General features: G+C 49.2%; 1 protein-coding gene across 13 annotated transcripts in view; it reads right to left on the bottom strand.

Moving 5' to 3' along the window:
* Window positions 1-19,687, bottom strand: part of LOC138582484 (uncharacterized) — a 451,229-nt gene that overhangs the window by 79,636 nt on the left and 351,906 nt on the right. For all 13 annotated transcript variants that reach the window (XM_069653811.1, XM_069653815.1, XM_069653819.1 and 10 more), the window contains one exon: window positions 7,312-7,362. In XM_069653811.1, the coding sequence (XP_069509912.1) occupies window positions 7,312-7,362 (51 nt within the window). The remainder of the gene's footprint in view (window positions 1-7,311; window positions 7,363-19,687) is intronic.

The following is a 19,687-nucleotide window of genomic DNA, read 5'->3' as shown; positions in this document are numbered from 1 at the left end:
GATGAAAGTCCTGAACTGTCCCTCGCATTTTCCCTCATGCTTCACTAAACTCATTTTCCTTTTCCTTGTGAAGTCTCATCCAGGTGCTCACTGGAAATGTAACAAAGACTTTCGTGCTAGGGTGTCCCAAACACACTGTCTAGTCTGGTCCCCAGAGCAGGTCGCCCTGCTTGGCTCCTTGTCTGACTCTGTGGCTGATGGCAGCTCTTTAAGCTGCAGACTGCGGCAGCCATTTTATGATCAGGAAACTAAGACTTGATCCCTGCAGGCCACACATGCCTACACACATGGCCTCCTTTCATTGAAGAGATTAAGGTGCTGCGCTCTTTGGAGTTTCAGTGACACGTTTCACAGCCACGTCTGGGGTGCAGGTCAGAGGTAACAGACATTGCGGGCCATCCTGTCCCTTGGGACAGTTAGAGAGCAGGGTCAATGGGTATTATGTCAGCTATGAGGCATTGGGGTAATCCGAAGGAAGGTTTTCAGCATTTCTCCAATTAAGACATGTCTAAGTCCAGAAAGGGCTCCTTTGTTTGGACATGCTTGAACTGGTTATATCCAACTAAATATTTTTTTAAAAAATACATTAATGTAATGAGAAATGTGGAATCCTGCACAGAAATCCTAAGAAAAATATGAACTGCTGACTTTCTAAAGTTGGTAAACACTTGCTCAGAAAAAGGCAGTGATGTGGGAGGAACCCTTTAGTGACTCCTTGGGGTCTTCTTGTGCGATTAAGTGGGAACACGTTTGCTTCCAATCTCAGGACTGAAGCCGGCCAGGGATGTGCTGGCTGATGCAGATCCATGGACTCAGGGAGGTTGCACTTTGGAAACAGACAGAAATACAGCTTCATATCTCTCCTTGATATGTATCCAAGCCTTGGCTGTATCCCCCTGCAGTACTTCTCCCCATATTCTGCCAGGTATAGCCTTATCCATGCCTTGGCTGTACACCCCTGCAGCCCTTCTCCCATATCCTGCCAAGTATAGCCTTACCCATGCCATCTGCCAGGTATAGCCTTATCCATGCCTTGGCTGTACACCCCTACACCCCTGCAGCCCTTCTCCCCATATCCTGCCAAGTATAGCCTTACCCATGCCTTGGCTGTACACCCCTGCAGCTGCAGCCCTTCTCCCCATATCCTGCCAAGTATAGCCTTACCCATGCCTTGGCTGTACACCCCTGCAGCTGCAGCCCTTCTCCCCATATCCTGCCAAGTATAGCCTTACCCATGCCTTGGCTGTACACCCCTGCAGCCCTTCTCCCCATATCCTGCCAGGTATAGCCTTACCCATGCCTTGGCTGTACACCCCTGCAGCCCATCTCCCCATATCCTGCCAGGTATAGCCTTACCCATGCCTTGGCTGTACCACCCTGCAGCCCTTCTCCCCATATCCTGCCAGGTATAGCCTTACCCATGCCTTGGCTGTACCACCCTGCAGCCCTTCTCCCCATATCCTGCCAGGTATAGCCTTACCCATGCCTTGGCTGTACACCCCTGCAGCCCTTCTCCCCATATCCTGCCAGGTATAGCCTTACCCATGCCTTGGCTGTACCACCCTGCAGCCCTTCTCCCCATATCCTGCCAGGTACAGCCTTACCCATGCCTTGGCTGTACACCCCTGCAGCCCTTCTCCCCATATCCTGCCAGGTATAGCCTTACCCATGCCTTGGCTGTACACCCCTGCAGCCCATCTCCCCATATCCTGCCAGGTATAGCCTTACCCATGCCTTGGCTGTACCACCCTGCAGCCCTTCTCCCCATATCCTGCCAGGTATAGCCTTACCCATGCCTTGGCCTTACCCATGCCTTGGCTGTACACCCCTGCAGCCCTTCTCCCCATATCCTGCCAGGTATAGCCTTACCCATGCCTTGGCTGTACACCCCTGCAGCCCTTCTCCCCATATCCTGCCAGGTATAGCCTTACCCATGCCTTGGCTGTACCACCTTGCAGCCCTTCTCCCCATATCCTGCCAGGTATAGCCTTACCCATGCCTTGGCTGTACCACCCTGCAGCTGCCTTGGCTGTACCACCCTGCAGCCCTTCTCCCCATATCCTGCCAGGTATAGCCTTACCCATGCCTTGGCTGTACCACCCTGCAGCCCTTCTCCCCATATCCTGCCAGGTATAGCCTTACCCATGCCTTGGCTGTACACCCCTGCAGCCCATCTCCCCATATCCTGCCAGGTATAGCCTTACCCATGCCTTGGCTGTACACCCTGCAGCCCTTCTCCCCATATCCTGCCAGGTATAGCCTTACCCATGCCTTGGCTGTACCACCCTGCAGCCCATCTCCCCATATCCTGCCAGGTATAGCCTTACCCATGCCTTGGCTGTACCACCCTGCAGCCCTTCTCCCCATATCCTGCCAGGTATAGCCTTACCCATGCCTTGGCTGTACCACCCTGCAGCCCTTCTCCCCATATCCTGCCAGGTATAGCCTTACCCATGCCTTGGCTGTACCACCCTGCAGCCCTTCTCCCCATATCCTGCCAGGTATAGCCTTACCCATGCCTTGGCTGTACCACCCTGCAGCCCTTCTCCCCATATCCTGCCAGGTATAGCCTTACCCATGCCTTGGCTGTACACCCCTGCAGCCCATCTCCCCATATCCTGCCAGGTATAGCCTTACCCATGCCTTGGCTGTACCACCTTGCAGCCCTTCTCCCCATATCGTTATTGTGATTTCTACCACGCACTGCTGCCATTCTCATGGTCTCCAGCTGCCCAAGCTGATCTGAAAAGGAAGGGGGTTGCCGATTTAGCGATTTTTCAAAAATAGAAAGCAGACGCCCACGAGCATGTCAGCTACAGACCCGTTCGACGCCGGGTGGTACCGCTAGTATTACATATTGGTGCTTTGTTGCTGTGTCCTAATAATTCGACAGGCCAAAGAAATAATTGTGTTGGTCTCTTTATAAGAGGCCCCTAAACACAGATCTGGCTACTTACATTCCAGGACAGCACTTTCTGGCAGGCAGTAACGTTGTTGCTGTCTCCTGTTTGATTTGTTGAAGTTTCTTGGAGAGCTTGGCCCCTGAAACTGGGAGCCCCAACCCTGAGCCTGAAAAGGAGCATAAGTGGCTCCATACTATCAATGGAGCAAGCTACTGATCCTCTCCATATCAGTATTTCCCTCATCCTACAACCTATCTCCAAAGCACACTGAATACCCTGGGAAGCTGCAAGAAGCACTTTAGGCCATTCCTCAACAAATAAAGGCTTCCACAATGGCTTTGGGTGCAGGATTTGTTTCCCCAAAAGCACTTCCCTGCCTTTAGTCAGATTGTCCTGTGGTAAATACCGTAAAATACAACCCATTTTGTCACACATCTTACCATCTCATTTGAAAGGATTTTTGCTGAATTCAAAGGCATCACTATGGCCAGCCAATGCTTGCCAGGGACATGCAGCTCTGCCAGTTCCCTCTGAGGAAGGATAGAAGAGACATGCTGCTGGAGGACTTCCCCTCAAGCATGGGGGAGTTATCAGGACCTTCCACCCCTTCTCAGGGTTAGAGTTCAAAGCTGGAGTAGAGAGGAGTGGATGTGTTAGTGGTCTGCCTGATTCCCCCTTGTGGCCCAGGATTGGGACAGTGAAGAAAAAGCATGTGTTCTCATTGCATTCTGTTAGGAAAGATGTTCGTTTTGCTGCTTTCCTCCCATAAAAGTCTAAGGTAAACCTATTATATTTGCTTATATTTGACTCCTGACCTTACTTTTTAGAGGTAAGTTAAGCCTTCTGATTTACTTCCCTTGCTTTGCTCTCATTTTTATGGGGAGACTGAGCAGTCCATAAGACTATCAGTGCTGAGAGACAGCATCTCTCTTGATGGATTTCCTCGGTTTTTACAACTGTACACATCACCCTACACAGCCTGAAGTGTGGTTAGGATACTTTGCATCCTTATTACTCTTTCTTTCGTAAGTTTTGGGGTAAAAATATAATGGGCCTCATTACGAGGTGGGCGGTAAGGGATTATTACCGGCACCGGTGCCGGTAATCCCTTACCGCCCTACTACGAGTTCCCTTTGCGGGTCCTTCCTTAACGCCTGTTTTTTTCAGGCGTTAAGGACGGGACCCGCAAAGGGACTCTAGAGCTAACAACGGTACCACAATTTGCGGTACCGTTATTAGCGCCTTCCCATTCTCATTGAGCCCTATGGGGGCTCAAATGGGAATGGGGAATGGCCCTGGTGAATGGGGAATTACTGGTCCCGCCAACCTTGGAATGGACCGGTAATTGCTCCATTCACCAGGGCAGAGTCGGAACGAGTTTGCAGGCAGCCATAGCGCTAATAGCGCAATGGCTACCTCCAACCTCGCAATGAGGCCCAATGTGTCCAGAATAGGCTGGTAGCAGCAAATATTTTCCTACTGTGTTTTAATCTTTTTGCTCATGCACATTTGCACTTCCTGCAAATGGCAACTATGTGGCTAGCACTCTAAGATTGTTGCGGCATCAGATGGTTCTTTTGTCTACTTATTGCCCTCTCTTTGCCGGATTTGCCCTGTACAGAATTCCCTTTCCAAAGGAAAGCTGCTGCTGCTGTGAGTGTGGTCGGATGTGGGGGATGGGACTGTCTGTTCCCAGGCCACATCCTAGTGCCTGAACATCTGTTCCTGGCCAGACTATGTGGTCTGACTATTCATGAATGGCTAGCCACTGCCAGTTTGAATGGTGCAGATCATTATTATTGGTGGACCTGGGAGCTTCCAGTCCAACTCCTGGATAAAAGGAGGACTCCTGCAGCCATTTCACAGATCACTGATGAGGCCAATACCTTTACAAAGAAATGCAGCCGCTGATGGCCCAAGGACGATCTTCGCAGCTGACTAGCACCAACTCCAGTGAGGTCCTGGTGAAGCCCTGCTCCTCTGCCTGGTCTCAAAAAGACCCTTGTAGGTGCTTTGACCCCTGGACCAGTGGGAAAAACCAGTCTTGACGCCTGATCGAGGATCCATGTTTTTTGAGACTTTAAAAGTGTCCCAGGACTGACCAGCTCTCTCCTGGGCTACCTCCCTGCAGCCAATGCCATTCTGAGTGTATCCTTGTGACTTGGAAGATCTTCAGTTTGTACTAGAAGATGCCTGCTCCTGTATTTTCAGCCTTTTTAGCATCAATGAAAGCCCTACAGGACATGCTCCTTTGTTCGACAATTGAAGATTCTCTGTCGGCGCCTGATCGTGGTGACTCCCATTGCAATCCATCTTCTTCTCTGCCTGGAGTTGTCCTGAGGTCAGCTGCTCTGCAGAAGTCTTCTTCATTTCGTCCTAAGGGTCTTCATCTGGAAGGTGCTTGGAACCGAGGTTCGAGCACTGCGACCATCGGAAATTAAATCCTGCGTATGAAGCTGACCTCTGCACCCGCGATCCCTGAGCCTCCTCGACTGGACCAAGCACAGAAGAATTTGCCACCAAGGGAATCAAGAGCCTCAGCAATGGTCTCTGGAGAAATCATAGAAAGGGGTGCAAGTTAGCACACCTGTTTCCACAGCCCTATACTCCATTGGGTTACATGGGCCTAAAGTCCTGTCCATATCTCGCTCTTTCATGACTTAGATCGGTGGTGATCTGGTCAAGGATCCTTTCCTAGGTCAATCAAAGTGTAGTGGGATTGATAGAGTAGCTTACTTGAGCTTTTATTTTTACTTTTTGGAACTCTGATGCCACTGGCATCATTAATCCCATAGTGAAGCTACCTAAAAATATAACTATGAAACTGATGATTTCAGGGTAGTAGGCCAAATCCATTTTAGCGCTGTACTTACTAAGTGCTAGGGAATTATTCTAGTGTTGCTCTAAAGGGTTTCTACTGAATTGTATGCATCTGAGTACTTACCTGTATTCCACTGGCCTTGAATCATATGCTTTTCTATCTTCTCCTAAGGGTTAATGTATATATATATATATATATATATATATATATATTTTATAGTAAGTGTGTAACAATATTTGCCTAGATGTTTCACTGCTTAGTCTGTATTTTGAAGGCCTAATAACTCTTTGTATATTTGTGTGCAAATAAATTATTGGTGTTGCTCTGTGTGGACTCATTGTAGCCCTAGACAACTCTCAACCTCCACTCCCTATAGGTCCAAGCCTTACCACCTTGCTACCTACCTTGATTGGGTTGGCTAGTGTCTTTCCTGTTCACTGTATTAAATTGGCCTCCCAAAATCCACCCCCAGGTTTGATTTTGGACATTCATTTTAACACCTTTGGTAAAGATAGATCACATTTGTGTGCTGCCCAACGCACACTGTTCTTTAATGAGACCAAGGCATCTGGTACAAACACAGCTGGGGTGGGAGTTTAGGAAGAATTGTACTTAGCAGATGGTCCAAATGTATAGACATCTTCCCAAGCATCAACCTTGCTGGTTTGCAGAATCCTGCAGGTTCTGAAAGTCAGCTTCATCCCAAGAAATATCAGAGTTATAATCCTCTTTGCTTGCTTGAAGAAGGGTCCCCTTCGTGACCTATGTTCTTCCCCAAAGGTCCTAGGGTCCCTTCAACATGTCTTGGTGCTGCCGAAGGAGAACATTTCCAATGTTTGCATTTCAATCATTGATTAGAATTTTTTTATATGAAAAGCATCAGGAATTATGTTAAAACAGAATCACAACAACATTCTCTAAATTGTCCTGCCCCCCCCGTCCCTCCCCCTTAACTCATGCCACTCAGGGTCACCAATTTACCCACCTACCAACCAATGATCTTCATACCTGTAGCAACATCACAATTACCACCTCTTTTCCCGCTCTGCCATATTACGAGTATGGCCCTGGCGTGGGGGATTTACCTCCAGCATGATGCTGGAGGTAAATCCTCCCACTCTCTGCTGAAAAATAGGCAAACACGGTGGAATTACCGCAGCAGTATTTCCGCTGGCAGTAGTTCTGCCAAAATCCCCAATTGAGTCCTGTGGACTCCAAATTATTGGGGACTAAAACCACCACTAACAACTGTAATCTGGTGGTAAATCACCAGATTCAAGTGGCGGTAATGTAATTCCATTGGGCAGTATTCCGGCATATTTACTGCCGGAATACCCCCAACTCGTAATGAGGCCCTAGCGGGCCTGTCTTGGGCAGCACACGTAGGATATTTCATCCTCGGATTTTCATTCTCATTGCTGGCTTTCACAGGCTTTCCAGGACTGTCTAGTAATACACATAACAGGGATATGGCAGGTTCTCTCCATGCCTTGAGGGCTTGGGTATGAGATATCAGTTCCTCATGCGACCCAATACAAATTCAAACAGAACGCGAAATGCAGATACAAAAAGTCCAGAGAGGCCTACCTGCTCCGGCTATCAGAACGCAGCCCTCCGCCTCCAGCTCGTAGCCGCCACCTTCGATAAAAAAAGAAAATGGGAAACAAAGGTGAAGCCATATTGGTTAAGGTGAATGTATCCCTCCCTATCTCACAGCCCTGCTGCTCCAAGACTAACGGGTTATCCTCCCCAGTATGGCAGGACAGGCTGAACAGTGAGCACCTTTGTTATCCCGCATGCAGGAGCAGGCCGGCCCTGGTCCTATCCCAAACTCACCCCTGACTTCCACGGAGCATTCCCCCTTTTTGCGCTTCATCTGCTGGCACGATGGCCATTCTGTGGCACTTTACTTTTCAGTTATCTCCTGGCCGCCAGCACTGGTTCCTGATCCCTCAAGTCGGCTCCAGGTCTCCATATTCAAGGATCAGTGGGAGATGCAGTCTACTGGCTAAATTGCGAACATTAGAGCCGGGCATGTGTTCTAATACCAGCTTCTGCACCGAAGCACTCAAGGTGTGTGATGCGAGACAAATCACTGTCTTGTGCCTAAACGATCAATATGTGTGATGTAAACATCAGCGATACTGCGCGCGTTGAGTAGTGTCCTATGCAGTGGTGGAAACAAGGAACTGGTGGTACTCTAGCTGCTTCCCAAAAGGTGGCAGTGAGATGGCGGGACAGATGGGTGGGGGGAGGGGGGGGTGGGATTGTTGGGGAGGCACAGTCCGGGGCAGGTCGGGGCTGACCTTTGGTTTGCAATGTTCTGTTCATGTTGCAGGTAACTGGCGCTTTCAGAGGCCTTTCAGCTGGACATGTTGCGCCATGCGGGTGAAAGTCTCTGCTGCTGATAAAAAATTGCAAGCTGTATTGAGGTGCCAAGGCTGTGGAGCCATGGACGTACGCTGTGTGTGTCTATGTGGGCGTGTGTGGGAAATCGGCAGTTTTTGAATGTCCGGGCCCAGCTGATTCTGTATTTGGCGTCCAGGACGCTTTCCTTGAGCCTTTGAACTAAAGGTACGCTCTGTAAAAAGCAAACGACCTAGTGGTACGGCGTACCAATGATTTATGTTCCACTTCCACCTCCGGTCCCATGCACATGTTCCCAAAACTCTCCCATCACATCTTGGTTTCAATAGGATACTTTAAAGTGTTCTATTAACATCGGAAGAGGCTTGTGCTGCAACAAATCTCCCTGATTAAGCACATTTCACTATAGCAAATACTGAACATAAATGCTGCTCCCAGTTCTCCGAACCTGACCATGTCAGTTGTTTCCGCAGTGTCAGGAGCTCAGCACCCCATGCATATCTGCTTCAAGCGCAAGTGTTTTGGAGAATTGACTTTGAAAAATCGGTTACAAATGTTGCTAATTATCTTCTGGTCTACGATGTTTTGGGAGTTTACAGAGTGTGTTGCTCTGAAGCAAAAGACAAGAGCACATTTCGGTTATCCTGAATGCCCAAACGATGTCAGATTCTCTTTCAGGGCAGTGACCCATATAGCGAAGGACTTCCGTATTCTGAGAGCAATCCTCACAATCAGCTACCTCACTGCAGGTATGCACACACCGTGCCATTTTTGCCCAGCACCAGGTGACCCTCCAAGGTGCCCTTGCAACCTCACACCAAGGCTCATCCCAAAGCACCCATGAGACCTACCATTGACTCCTCCTTGAGAGAGAAGATATTTGGGAAATTAGACCCCACAAGGATTTGGGTTTCTGGGGGGGTCTCTGCTAAATGACACAACCCAACAACTCCCTGCTGCCATGATGCCACTCGCACCCTCTTGTCAGCCTCTTTATCAGCTTTCTTGGTGTTCTTTACAGCAGTCATGTCCAGAACCCGTGATGCCCCTGAGAGGCCGGGCATGACCACATTCTAAAATGGTTACATTAGACTTGCACTTTCACGCAGCCCAACATCTGGAAATGCCATTTTGCTGACTCAGTAATACTGAAGCTATGTTGTATATCACTGGAAGATGCTGGCAGAGGAAAGCAGCACCCCTGACATCCCATGCTTGCCATCTGCAGTGCTGACAGGGGGGCTGCCTATTGGCTGTGGCCTGAAGGGCTCTGGGCAGGGCAGACCAATGGAGGCCTAAACCTTTGGCGGTTCCCCTGCTCGGCCTGATTCGCTGGTGGTAGTGACTGACCACAATTTGTTTCCTCTGTGGATTGGCTGAGCTGCAGCACTGCTCCCAATGGCCAGGTGCCATAACCGCTGAGGCTCTCATTTATAGAATGCGGTTCCTGGTGTCACAAGGGAGAAGGAATAGAATGAGCGACCCACGTGTCCGCTGGGAACAGTTTTATTCTTATATGACACCAAAACACGGGTTGGTACAGGGATATCGACCAAAATTGCCCAAATGCCAGCCTCTCTATCCCTAAAGCTCATGGGGTCAGGTTAGGCATGTTCCTCTAGGAGAAGGGCTATTGCGATGCTCAAGACTAAACTAGAAAACAAATGTAACAAGGAAACAGGCCTTCTCTTGTTGCCAGAGCATACTGGAACCCCATTTGCAATCAAGCCCGCTCCAGCACTCCCGCAGTTTAGGGGAACCTTGCTCTTCAGGGAATACCTAGGGGTCACTTAGGACCTGTTATTCCTAGGTATATATCACACCTCTAGCAGGGGATAGCCAAGCTGCTCCAACCTGCCCAGCCACCGACCTCTGTTCGTCCCAAACGACTTGCACAGTGCTCCATGTAATTGTGAACAGGTGAGAGCAGTATTTGGATACCCTAATCTACCGTAGGACCATGGACTCAGTCCACAACAGTTAGTGCTCAGCGTAAGGGTGCACTGAAGGAATCATACCTCATTCACAGTACCTTTAGGTTCCCAGGCCTTAGGACCTTTCCATAGGGGCTGCTGATGGCTGGAGTTGACAGCTGATTTCTTCCCAGTCTATCGTAGGTGGATTTTCAGGCTGAAGTCATTATTACCCAGCAGCCCCCGCCCCCCCTAGGAAATGACGGTGTGCCAGGTTTGAAGCCACCTGCCAGCTTCGTCAGTTGAACAGCACGCCACAGGCACAGACTTCTCAAAGCACACGTCTGACTTGGTAATGAGCCTCCCAGACTCGGGTTCTCAGGGAACCTTCCCACTACAGGGTCTCAATGAGCCCTCCTGCCTCAGATTCTCAATTAAGAACTTTTCTTTTCTTGGTGTGCTTCGCAGTCTCACCAGGGTCTGAACTATGGTTCTCCACTAGCCTCTATTTTCCTCTCTGTCTCTCGCTTCCTCTTGTCCTCTCTCTGGATCTTCAGCCATTTCGACCGGGCCAGTGTCTCGGACAAGCTTGGCTACATGCTGGAGTCCAGTCTCTAAGTGCAGGACCGAGACTCGAACATTTGCTCTGGGGCGTTGGCTTGCTCCCAAGACATGCACATTGCCCCTGAGCCATCCTTCCGTCGTTTCCTGAATCATAAACAAAATTATACAGGTTGCCACTTTCTCTCTCACTGAGATAGGAATTCATGTGGGCCTCGACCACCTGTTTCTAGTAGGATCAAAAAGTGTTGACTTCAGCCAAGAGAATGAGGTCCAGGTTCAGAATGAGAGAAGCTCATAGAGGGTCTGGGTGTGCCAGCTAGCAAATAAAGAGGAGCAAACTATGTTTAACACTGTCAAGTTGGAGGTGTAAATACACTTAGTACAAGGTTCTAATGTAAGCAGATCTAATGTCCAGATTCAATGGTCATTTCCCTACTGAAGCCAGTCATATATCAGGATTGTCACATCCTGAAAGGCCCTTCAGTTCACTCACAGTATCAGGGTATTTAAAGCACCCCAACACACTTCTTTCTTAGCTTTGATTATTGCTCCAGGAAATAGGTCATCCTTCTGGGATCTTTAGCTGTAGTCTTGACTGCCTCCTACCAAGGACAAATCATGCGACTCCTCCTATGTCCGAGGGGACTTCTGTCCCGCTCACTGGGGGCTTTTCAGTCTGCAGTAGTTATTACCCCCAGTCAATGGCTGCCCTTCTAGGCTTGTGCCTTTCACAGGCTCTTTTCCGGTTATCCAAGTCTCTAGTGTCTGCCCGGCTCCAGCTCCGGTGGTCTTAGGGCTGCCAGCAGATCCTGGGCTATAGCCCCCAGCACTTGGTTCCTTCTTAGTCCTCTCTGACCCCTTTCAGCTTTTGCGCTATAGCCCCCAGTAGACTCCTTGCACCAATCTGGCCTTGAAGTCTAACCTCTCTCAGGGTCTTTCAGGCTCTCAGGGATTACACTTAGCCACCCGCTGCTCTTTCGTCTGGCTGCTCTCCCTATTAACACACCAACTCTCTGCTATCCTAACTTCCAGCAAGTGTGATGTTTTTTTACCTCTTAATACCGTGGACCTGGCTCTAATTGCTTCAACAAGCTCTTTGCTTTTGGGTTCGATTCCCCATTAGCCCTGGGTCTTGGGATTGGTCTGGGCTTTGGTGTTGCACCTCCTCCCTCTCTCATTAGAATCATGTTGTCATTATTTCTTAACGGTCCGGGGTCCCTACTACTAAAGGCAATCATGTCTCATGGGCCAAGGGCTCAAAACTCTGGCTGCCATCTTCGAATCAGGTAGAAGTATTATAGTGGCCTTGAGGTGCCACATTCTGGCTGCCTAGGCCGTGGGTGATCGTATTCTCTCATTAATATCTTTATTGCGCTATGTACATATGACCTGTCCATGTCCCCATGACTGTGAGTACCCGTGCACCTTTGGACTCCTATCCGCACTTCTCTGTGGGGTATCTCCACCTTTGGTGTACAGAGTTCTTGTATGAGATATAATCAGCGCTGCAAGACTGCTGCTCTCTTCGGACACAAGCCATGAGCACACCCACAGAGACAATGTTATGTTATGTAATGTTATGTTAAGTCAACTTCTAGAGCGCACGGTCACCCTGAGGTATCTTGGCGCTGGAGGAAAGGGACCGCAACCAGGACCAGAGCAAGGACTCTAAAATACGTATGTTTTAACAACCTTTCTAAAGGCTAAGCAGTTATGTATTTTCTTAATGGCCAATGGGAGTTCGTTCCACAGCACTGCAGCTGCTATGGAAAAAGCTTGACCTCTAACCCGTACCCGCTGATAGGTAGGAGCCACCAGCCGGTCAGCCAAGGCGGAGCACAGTAAACGGGAAAACTTAGCCTGAAGGTATCCGGCACCCTGATCATGGAGGGCACGATGAACTATGCACAGTGCTTTGAAGTCGACACGTTGGGCCACCGGGAGCCAATGCAGGCCTCGAAGCACCAGAGATATATGAGCTCCATATATGTCCTGTTGCCACATGCACAGCCAAATTCTGCAGTCATAGTAACCATTGGATCAAGCCCTTCAGTTGTGCCAAATAAAGAGAGTTGCAGTAATCCAACTGAGATATCTCCATGGCTGCCACCACTGGAGGCCGCAGAGGGGCTGGAATCATGGGAAGCACTTTCTTTAGTACTTTAAGCTGAAAGTGGCCGGATTGGCATACAGCAGTAACTTGCTTGTCCATGGATAGCGACGCAGACAAGATTACACCCATGTTTTTCACCTTGCCCACCAGCACAGGGAGATGACCCAAAGATGAAGGCCAAAAGGTGGACACCCAGAGTGTAGGATCAGGAGGACAGCCCACCACCATCACCTCACTTTTGTCTCTGTTCAATTTGAGCCAGTTGCGGTTCATCCTCTCTCCCACAGCCGCAAGAGACTCCTGCAGGCACGACAACATCTCAGTCCGATCGAGATGTAATCAGATCAGAGTCTGAGTGTCGTCGGCGTACGAGCAGCATCTGACGCTGAAGGAGCGGATCAGACACACAAGGGCCCAAATATGTATGTATGTATGTATGTATGTATGTATGTATGTATGTATGTATGTATGTATTTATTTATTCGCATTTGTTAATTGCACATCAGACCAAAGGCATCGTGGCGCTGGTTATAGTGTTTCTTAACTTAGTTACAGACAGTTGTACCCATGGTTACATTGGGCAGTGGTTATGCTTCAGTACGTGTACATAGAGAACACGAGAGTGGTCAGGTGCACAAGTTAGTTGAAGAGAGCAATTTTGAGTTGTTTCCGGAAGGAGAGGAGGGATGTTTCTGCTCTGAGGTTGGTGGGCAGTGCGTTCCAGAGCTTTGGTGCCAGGTAGGGGAAGCCTATACCTCCTGCCTTGGATCTATTGATGCGTGGTATGGTGAGATGGTTGGTGTATGTAGATCTGGTTGGTCTTGTGGACTGGGATCTAGTCAGGGTGTCGGATAGGTAGGATGGTGCTGTGTGGTTGATGCATTTATGCGTCGTGGTGAGGATTTTGAAAGCAATCCTATCCTTGACTGGGAGCCAGTGGACAGCTTTCCTGGCTAGGGTGATGTGCTCTCTTTTTGGTATGCTGAGCGCTGCTCTGAGAGCTTTATTTTGGGTGGTTTGCAGCCTTGCTAGGTTGTTCTTGGATGTGCCGGCTAGGAGCGCGTTGCAGTAATCCAATTTAGCTCCGATGGTGGCTCTTGCGATGGACAGGCAGTTATCTTTTGTTAGGAATGGTTTTATTGCATTGATGAGTTTAGTGCTCAATGTCGAGGCCGAGACTATTGCGCTTACTTGTTTATCCATAGATAGGGTGGCATCTATGTGAACTCCTAGTGTTTTGACTGATGATAGGACTGAGATAATGCAGTTGTCTATGTTAAAGTTAATGTAAAGTGGGTTGAGGTTGGCAAGGCTAGTCTTCTGGCCTAAGATGAGGATTTCAGTTTTGTCCCCATTCAAGCAGAGGCGTTAGTGGCCATCCAGGCTTGTATGGTGGAGTAGATTAGTTGAAGGGCGGTGGAGTCTCGATGATAGTTACCAGACAAGGGCAGAAGTATCTGCGGGTCGTCGGCGTAATTCGTGTAGGTGATCCCCATAGCGTCCAGTTTGTCGAATAGGGGCTTGGTAAAGAGGTTGTAGAGCGTTGGGGCCGTGCAGGAGCCTTGAGGAACCCCGCAGTGGATGATGGATGGCGCTGCATGAGCTGTGTTGGTTGGAGAAGACTTTCATGGCTCTGCCTTGTAGGAAGGAGGTTACCCATGAGGCAGCGTCTTTGGAAAAGTATGCTGCATGTGTTAGATGGTTGGTGAGAGTGTTGTGATCTACTAGGTCAAATGCTGCTGATGTTGGTGATTTCGTTTTTTAGGTCTAGAAGGGCGGTTTCAGTTCTGTGTCCCTTACGGAATCCATATTGCCTTTTACCTAGGATTGCATTAGATTCCAGGTAGTGTTGGATCTCTATATGGGCGGCTTTGTCAAGTAATTTTAGGAGGAATGGAACTGTGGTTATGGGACGATAGTTGTTGGGGTTCGCGGGGTCAAGTGTAGGTTTTTTTAGGAGGGGGCGCACCCAGGCCTCTTTGAGGGTGTCTGGGACTATGCCTGACCTAAATGATGCGTTAATGAACGCAGTGAGGAGAGGTGCTCAGCACATTCTTTGATGATTTTTGGGGGGCATATGTCACCCTTACAAAGTGAGGGTTTGAGATGTTTAAAGATGTTGATGACCTCAGTTTTGGAGATTTCGGTGAAAGTGAACTTGGGTATGTTGTTGGCTTTGACACTATGTTTCATATGTGCGTGTGAACTTTGCTTGGGTAAGGAGTTGTAGTGGTGTGATATCTTTTTTTGGAGGAGGTTTATTTTTTCTAGCATGGCTGTTTGTATGCCTGTGCACCAGGCCTCATCCTTGATGATCTCGTCTGGGCAAGTGGGAGGTATGGTTAGTTCTTTGAAGATACAGAATAGCTCTGTAGATTGAGAGTTAGCCGCGGTGATGCGTTGGTTGTAGGCTTCGGATTTAGCTAGGAAGATGGCCTCTTTGTATTTTTTGGCTATGGTTTTGAATATATCTTTTGTGTTGTCGCAGGGATTACGTTGCCAATTCTTAAGCGCTTGGTGTTTGTCTGTGCGCATTGATTGGAGATCCTCTGAGAACCAGGAGTTGGAGTGGAAGGATTTTTTCTCTTTTTTGCTTTCTAGGGGGGCGGCAGTGTTGACTGCCCTTGTGATAGAGTCTTTAAATATTTCAGCGAGTGTATTAGGGTCTGATGAGAACGGAGGCTTTAGACAGGGCACGTCGAGTAGTGCGCTGATATTGGCTGCTGTGAGTTTTTTGGCACTTCTAGCTATAGTAGCCGCAGCTTTGGTGGGCACTCTACTGCTCATAGTGCTGGGGATATCGAATAGGATGAGGTTATGGTTATGGTCTGTCCACGGGAGGCTGGTGTTGGCGGTGATTGCTATGTTGCAGTTGTGGTCAGAGATCCAATCTAGGGTGCGTCCTTTAGTGTGTGTGGGCGCTACGATTCTTTGAGACAATCCTAGGTTGTGGAGGTCCTTGGCTAGAGATAAGGCAGCTTTGTCCCTGAGGTCGTTGAGTCCTAAGTTTAAGTCTCCTAAGAGGAGTGATTTCGAGGATTCTTTAATGTTGTTTCCTACGAGGTGGTTAATTTGGCCTTGGAAATTGGTGGAGGGGCCAGGTGGACGGTAGATAGTATGAATATTAATAGTACAGTTAGGCGATGGTGCTAGTTTGATAGATAGAATGTCAACATTTCCCTCCTCTTGGAGTGGTATGGTTCTAATGGGTAGGGTTTCTTTGTGTATAAGGGCAACCCCCCCTCCTGTTTTGGTCATTCTGTCTTGTCTGATGATGGCAAACCCTGGAGGTAGGGCTAGAGCGATGGCAGGGCCAGACGCTTGGTGAAGCCATGTCTCGGTAATGGCTAGTATGTCTAAGTCAATGGAGGTTAGTAGGTCATGTACTTCTATGGCGTGGGCATTGAGGGATCTAACATTGAGGAGAGCGCACTTGTATGGAGTATGTCCGGAGTTCTGTGGTCCTAGGGTGAGAGGATTAGGTGTAGCGGTAGCGTTAATTGGGGCGCAGGGATTACTGCTGGGTATATTGACTGTAGACTTACTACTGTGGTATGAGGTAGTGTTCCTTTGATAGTGTGGTGTACTAACTTTTGTGGTACATGAGCTACGTCTGTAGTTTCTGAGTGTTATGTGTGCAGTATTGGCCTGGTGTAGGGAGGGAGCTGTGCGGGCTCTGAGTCTGACTAATCTGAGTTTTGTGTCTGGTGTCAGTGCCGTGAGTTGTAGTCGTGGTGTGGACGTACGTATACGGTCCATTATAGTTGGGTGTCTCTGTGAGTGTTGGTCGTGAGAGTGGTGCTCTCTGTTGTTGCTGAGTAGTGTGATTGTGAGGGTTAGTAGCGCACACAATAGACAGGTGTGGAGGAGCGAGGAGAACATGCTGAGCGTGAGTTAGATACACGGGGCAAACTATCACAATGCTAGCAGGCTATCACAATGCTGGCAGGCTGTCACAATGCTGGCAGGCTAACACAATGCTGGCAGGCTATCACAATGCTGGCTAGGGAAACACTATGCATTAACATTTGCAGGCAAGCGGTGGTGACTTACGATTGCTCTGCCTTCTGTGTAGTAAGACTGTGCGCATTGTAGTCCATATTCATTGGCTCAGGTGCCAGAGTTTATAGATGAGTGCCTTCGTTAGGGGAGAGCAGGACTGCAAGAGGGATCAGGGATTCCACAGTGATAACGAGGGGATATGTGCCGGGTTTGGAGGGAGAGAGGCGATAGGTGGCAGGGCAGCGTCTCGCGCCATAGCGCAGTGGCGGACAGGTGCAGACAGGAGGGGCCTTTGGCTCACGGGCCTTAGGCTGCTGAGGGCCGGCTTCCACCTCCGGTCCTCTGCACCGGTGATTATGCAGATCTGGTTGCTAGGCAACCGAGGGGAACGCTCCTGGTGCGTTCGCGATGGCGGCCATCTTGCCGCAGTGTCGCTCGTCGGGTTTCCTTGCGGGGTGGCGTGGGCAAGGTGCGGCACAGGGGAGCAGGCCCTGTCGTGGTAGGGGCTGGATGGCTCCTGGATGATGCGGCGGATGCCGATTCAGTAATGTAGGGCGGGCGGGCGGGCTGCTTGATGAGCCTCGCGATCATCTGCTCCTGCAGCCTGATACAGCGTGGGCACACAGAGCTGCCTCTGGGTGGATGCAGCAGGGCTCCTGCCCATGAGGATAGTGGGCTGAGGGGCAGACAGGAGGGGCCTTTGGCTCACGGGCCTTAGGCTGCTGAGGGCCGGCTTCCGCCTCCGGTCCTCTGCACCGGTGATTATGCAGATCTGGTTGCTAGGCAACCGAGGGGAACGCTCCTGGTGCGTTCGCGACGGCAGCCATCTTGCCGCAGCGTTGCTCGTCGGGTTTCCTTGCGGGGTGGCGTGGGCAAGGTGCGGGCACAGGGGAGCAGGCCCTGTCATGGTAGGGGCTGGATGGCTCCTGGATGATGCGGCGGATGCCGATTCAGTAATGTAGGGTGGGCGGGCTGCTTGATGCGCCTCGCGATCAGCTTCTCCTGCAGCCTGATACAGTGTGGGCACACGGAGCTGCCTCTGGGTGGATGCAGCAGGGCTCCTGCCCATGAGGATAGTGGGCTGAGGGGCAGACAGGAGGGGCCTTTGGCTCACGGGCCTTAGGCTGCTGAGGGCCGGCTGATATTAAATAGGATCGGAGACAGAGAGGAGCCTTGTGGCACTCCACAACTGAGGTGACACAGAGCAGAAAGAAAAGGGGGCATAGAGTGGGTCTGGGTACGATCTGCCAGGAATGAGGTGAACCAGGTCAGTACCTGCCCAGAAGGGACAGCAGAATGCAGTGGTCGACCATGATAGGTCTAACAAAATCAGGGCACCCACTCCACCTGCGTCCACCAGCCTGGCCATGTCATCCTGGACAGTGACCAGTACGCTCTTTGTGCCTCTACCAGGTCTAAAACCAGACTTAGCAGGTTCCAGAAGTTGAAAGGATTTGAGAAACGTAGAAAGCAAGGGTAACACTAGTGACTCCAGAAGCTTCGAAAGAAAAGGAAGAAGGGAAATGGGACGGAAATTAGACAGAACAGCAGTGTCCAAAAGGGGGATCACCCTGGCCGCCTTCAATTCCTGCGGAACCAGCCCTGACTGACATGAGTCATTAATAGCCACCATGATCTCTGTGAGGAGGACCGAGGAGATCTTCATAACCCGTCAGGGGGACGGCGTCAGAAGGGGAGCCGGATTTCATTTTTTGGATGGCGGCTAATACTGTCTCCTCAGAAAACCTAGGAAAGACTGACCAGATCTTCAGTATAGTAGAAGCCACAGAGTGAGTGAAGTTATTCACGCAGTGAGGCGCAGTGGTTACAGCCATAGAAATATTCTGGCAAATAGTTTTAATCTTCATAATAAAATATTTCGATAAAGCATCACACAGCACCTGGGTGGGTATGACATTAGGAGTCCGTTTCTCTGAAGAAGAGAGAGAGAGACTTAACTGCTGAGAAGAGGGCCCTGGGCTGACATAGTGAGGACTCGATTTTAGTGGCATAGTATAATGTTTCAGCAGCTTTAATGGCGGCAGAATAAGCTACTGAGCAGGCAATTAATCTCATAGATAATTCCGTTTAAAATGGATCACCAAAAAACAAAGTGAAAAATCAAAGGAGATATTTTAGCAAAAGAAGAGCAAGGCTGTTAAAATAAAAATAAGAAATGGCCAAACCTCAAGAGGTGTGTGAAGTAGATTTGCATAGATGTTGTTGTTATGAGGATACCAATGCTGCATATTCTAAATGGATTGAATTAACATTGCAATAAGTGGTGTAGCACTGAAGAAGAGTCAAAAGACTTGAAACACATGTTGGCTTGAAATATATTGTATTGTAATTCATTATTAAACCTTATTGGGATTACATTCTGATGTAGCATTTCCTTGATCATATTAGTTAATATGTCCTTTGGTTTAGAGAGTAGTTTATGAGCATTCTCATAATGGACATATAAGAAGGCAATGTTTTGTATAAGAAACTGAAGATATGATCAAACTTGAACACAAGCAAATTACTGTAGATAATATATTGTGTTGACTACTGAGAACATTTAAAAAGATATTATTTGCATAGAACGAGGCAGTATATGACTGTTAGTTACATTTCACACAGAGAGAGTAATCCATAATGACCAAGTAATAAAGCAATTCCTGCACCCTGTTTAAAAGATACCTTGATCATTTACCCCAGGTTTCTTTTCCAGGAGGATAAATATCCTAAATATCCTATTTCCTAAATATCTTCCTTCTCGAGCTCTTCGCTCATCCACCTCCAACTCCCTCAGGGTCAACCGCTTCTCCAAACAACGAGTTGGGGGCAGATCTCTCTCCGCTGCAGGGGCCTCCCTCTGGAACAGCCTCCCTGAAACTCGAGGAGAACCATCTCCGGTTCCGGAAGCACCTCAAAACCTTCCTCTTTGCCCCCGCCTCCTCTCCCCCTCTCCCCTGCTAAACTTACTGAAACTGCACTGAATCTGCAACTGGGCCACTCA

Source organism: Ambystoma mexicanum, chromosome 3q (genome assembly GCF_040938575.1).
Source record: "Ambystoma mexicanum isolate Mex_15411 chromosome 3q, UKY_AmexF1_1, whole genome shotgun sequence".
NCBI classification, from domain to species: domain Eukaryota; kingdom Metazoa; phylum Chordata; class Amphibia; order Caudata; family Ambystomatidae; genus Ambystoma; species Ambystoma mexicanum.
This window is presented reverse-complemented; position numbering and strand designations above follow the sequence as displayed.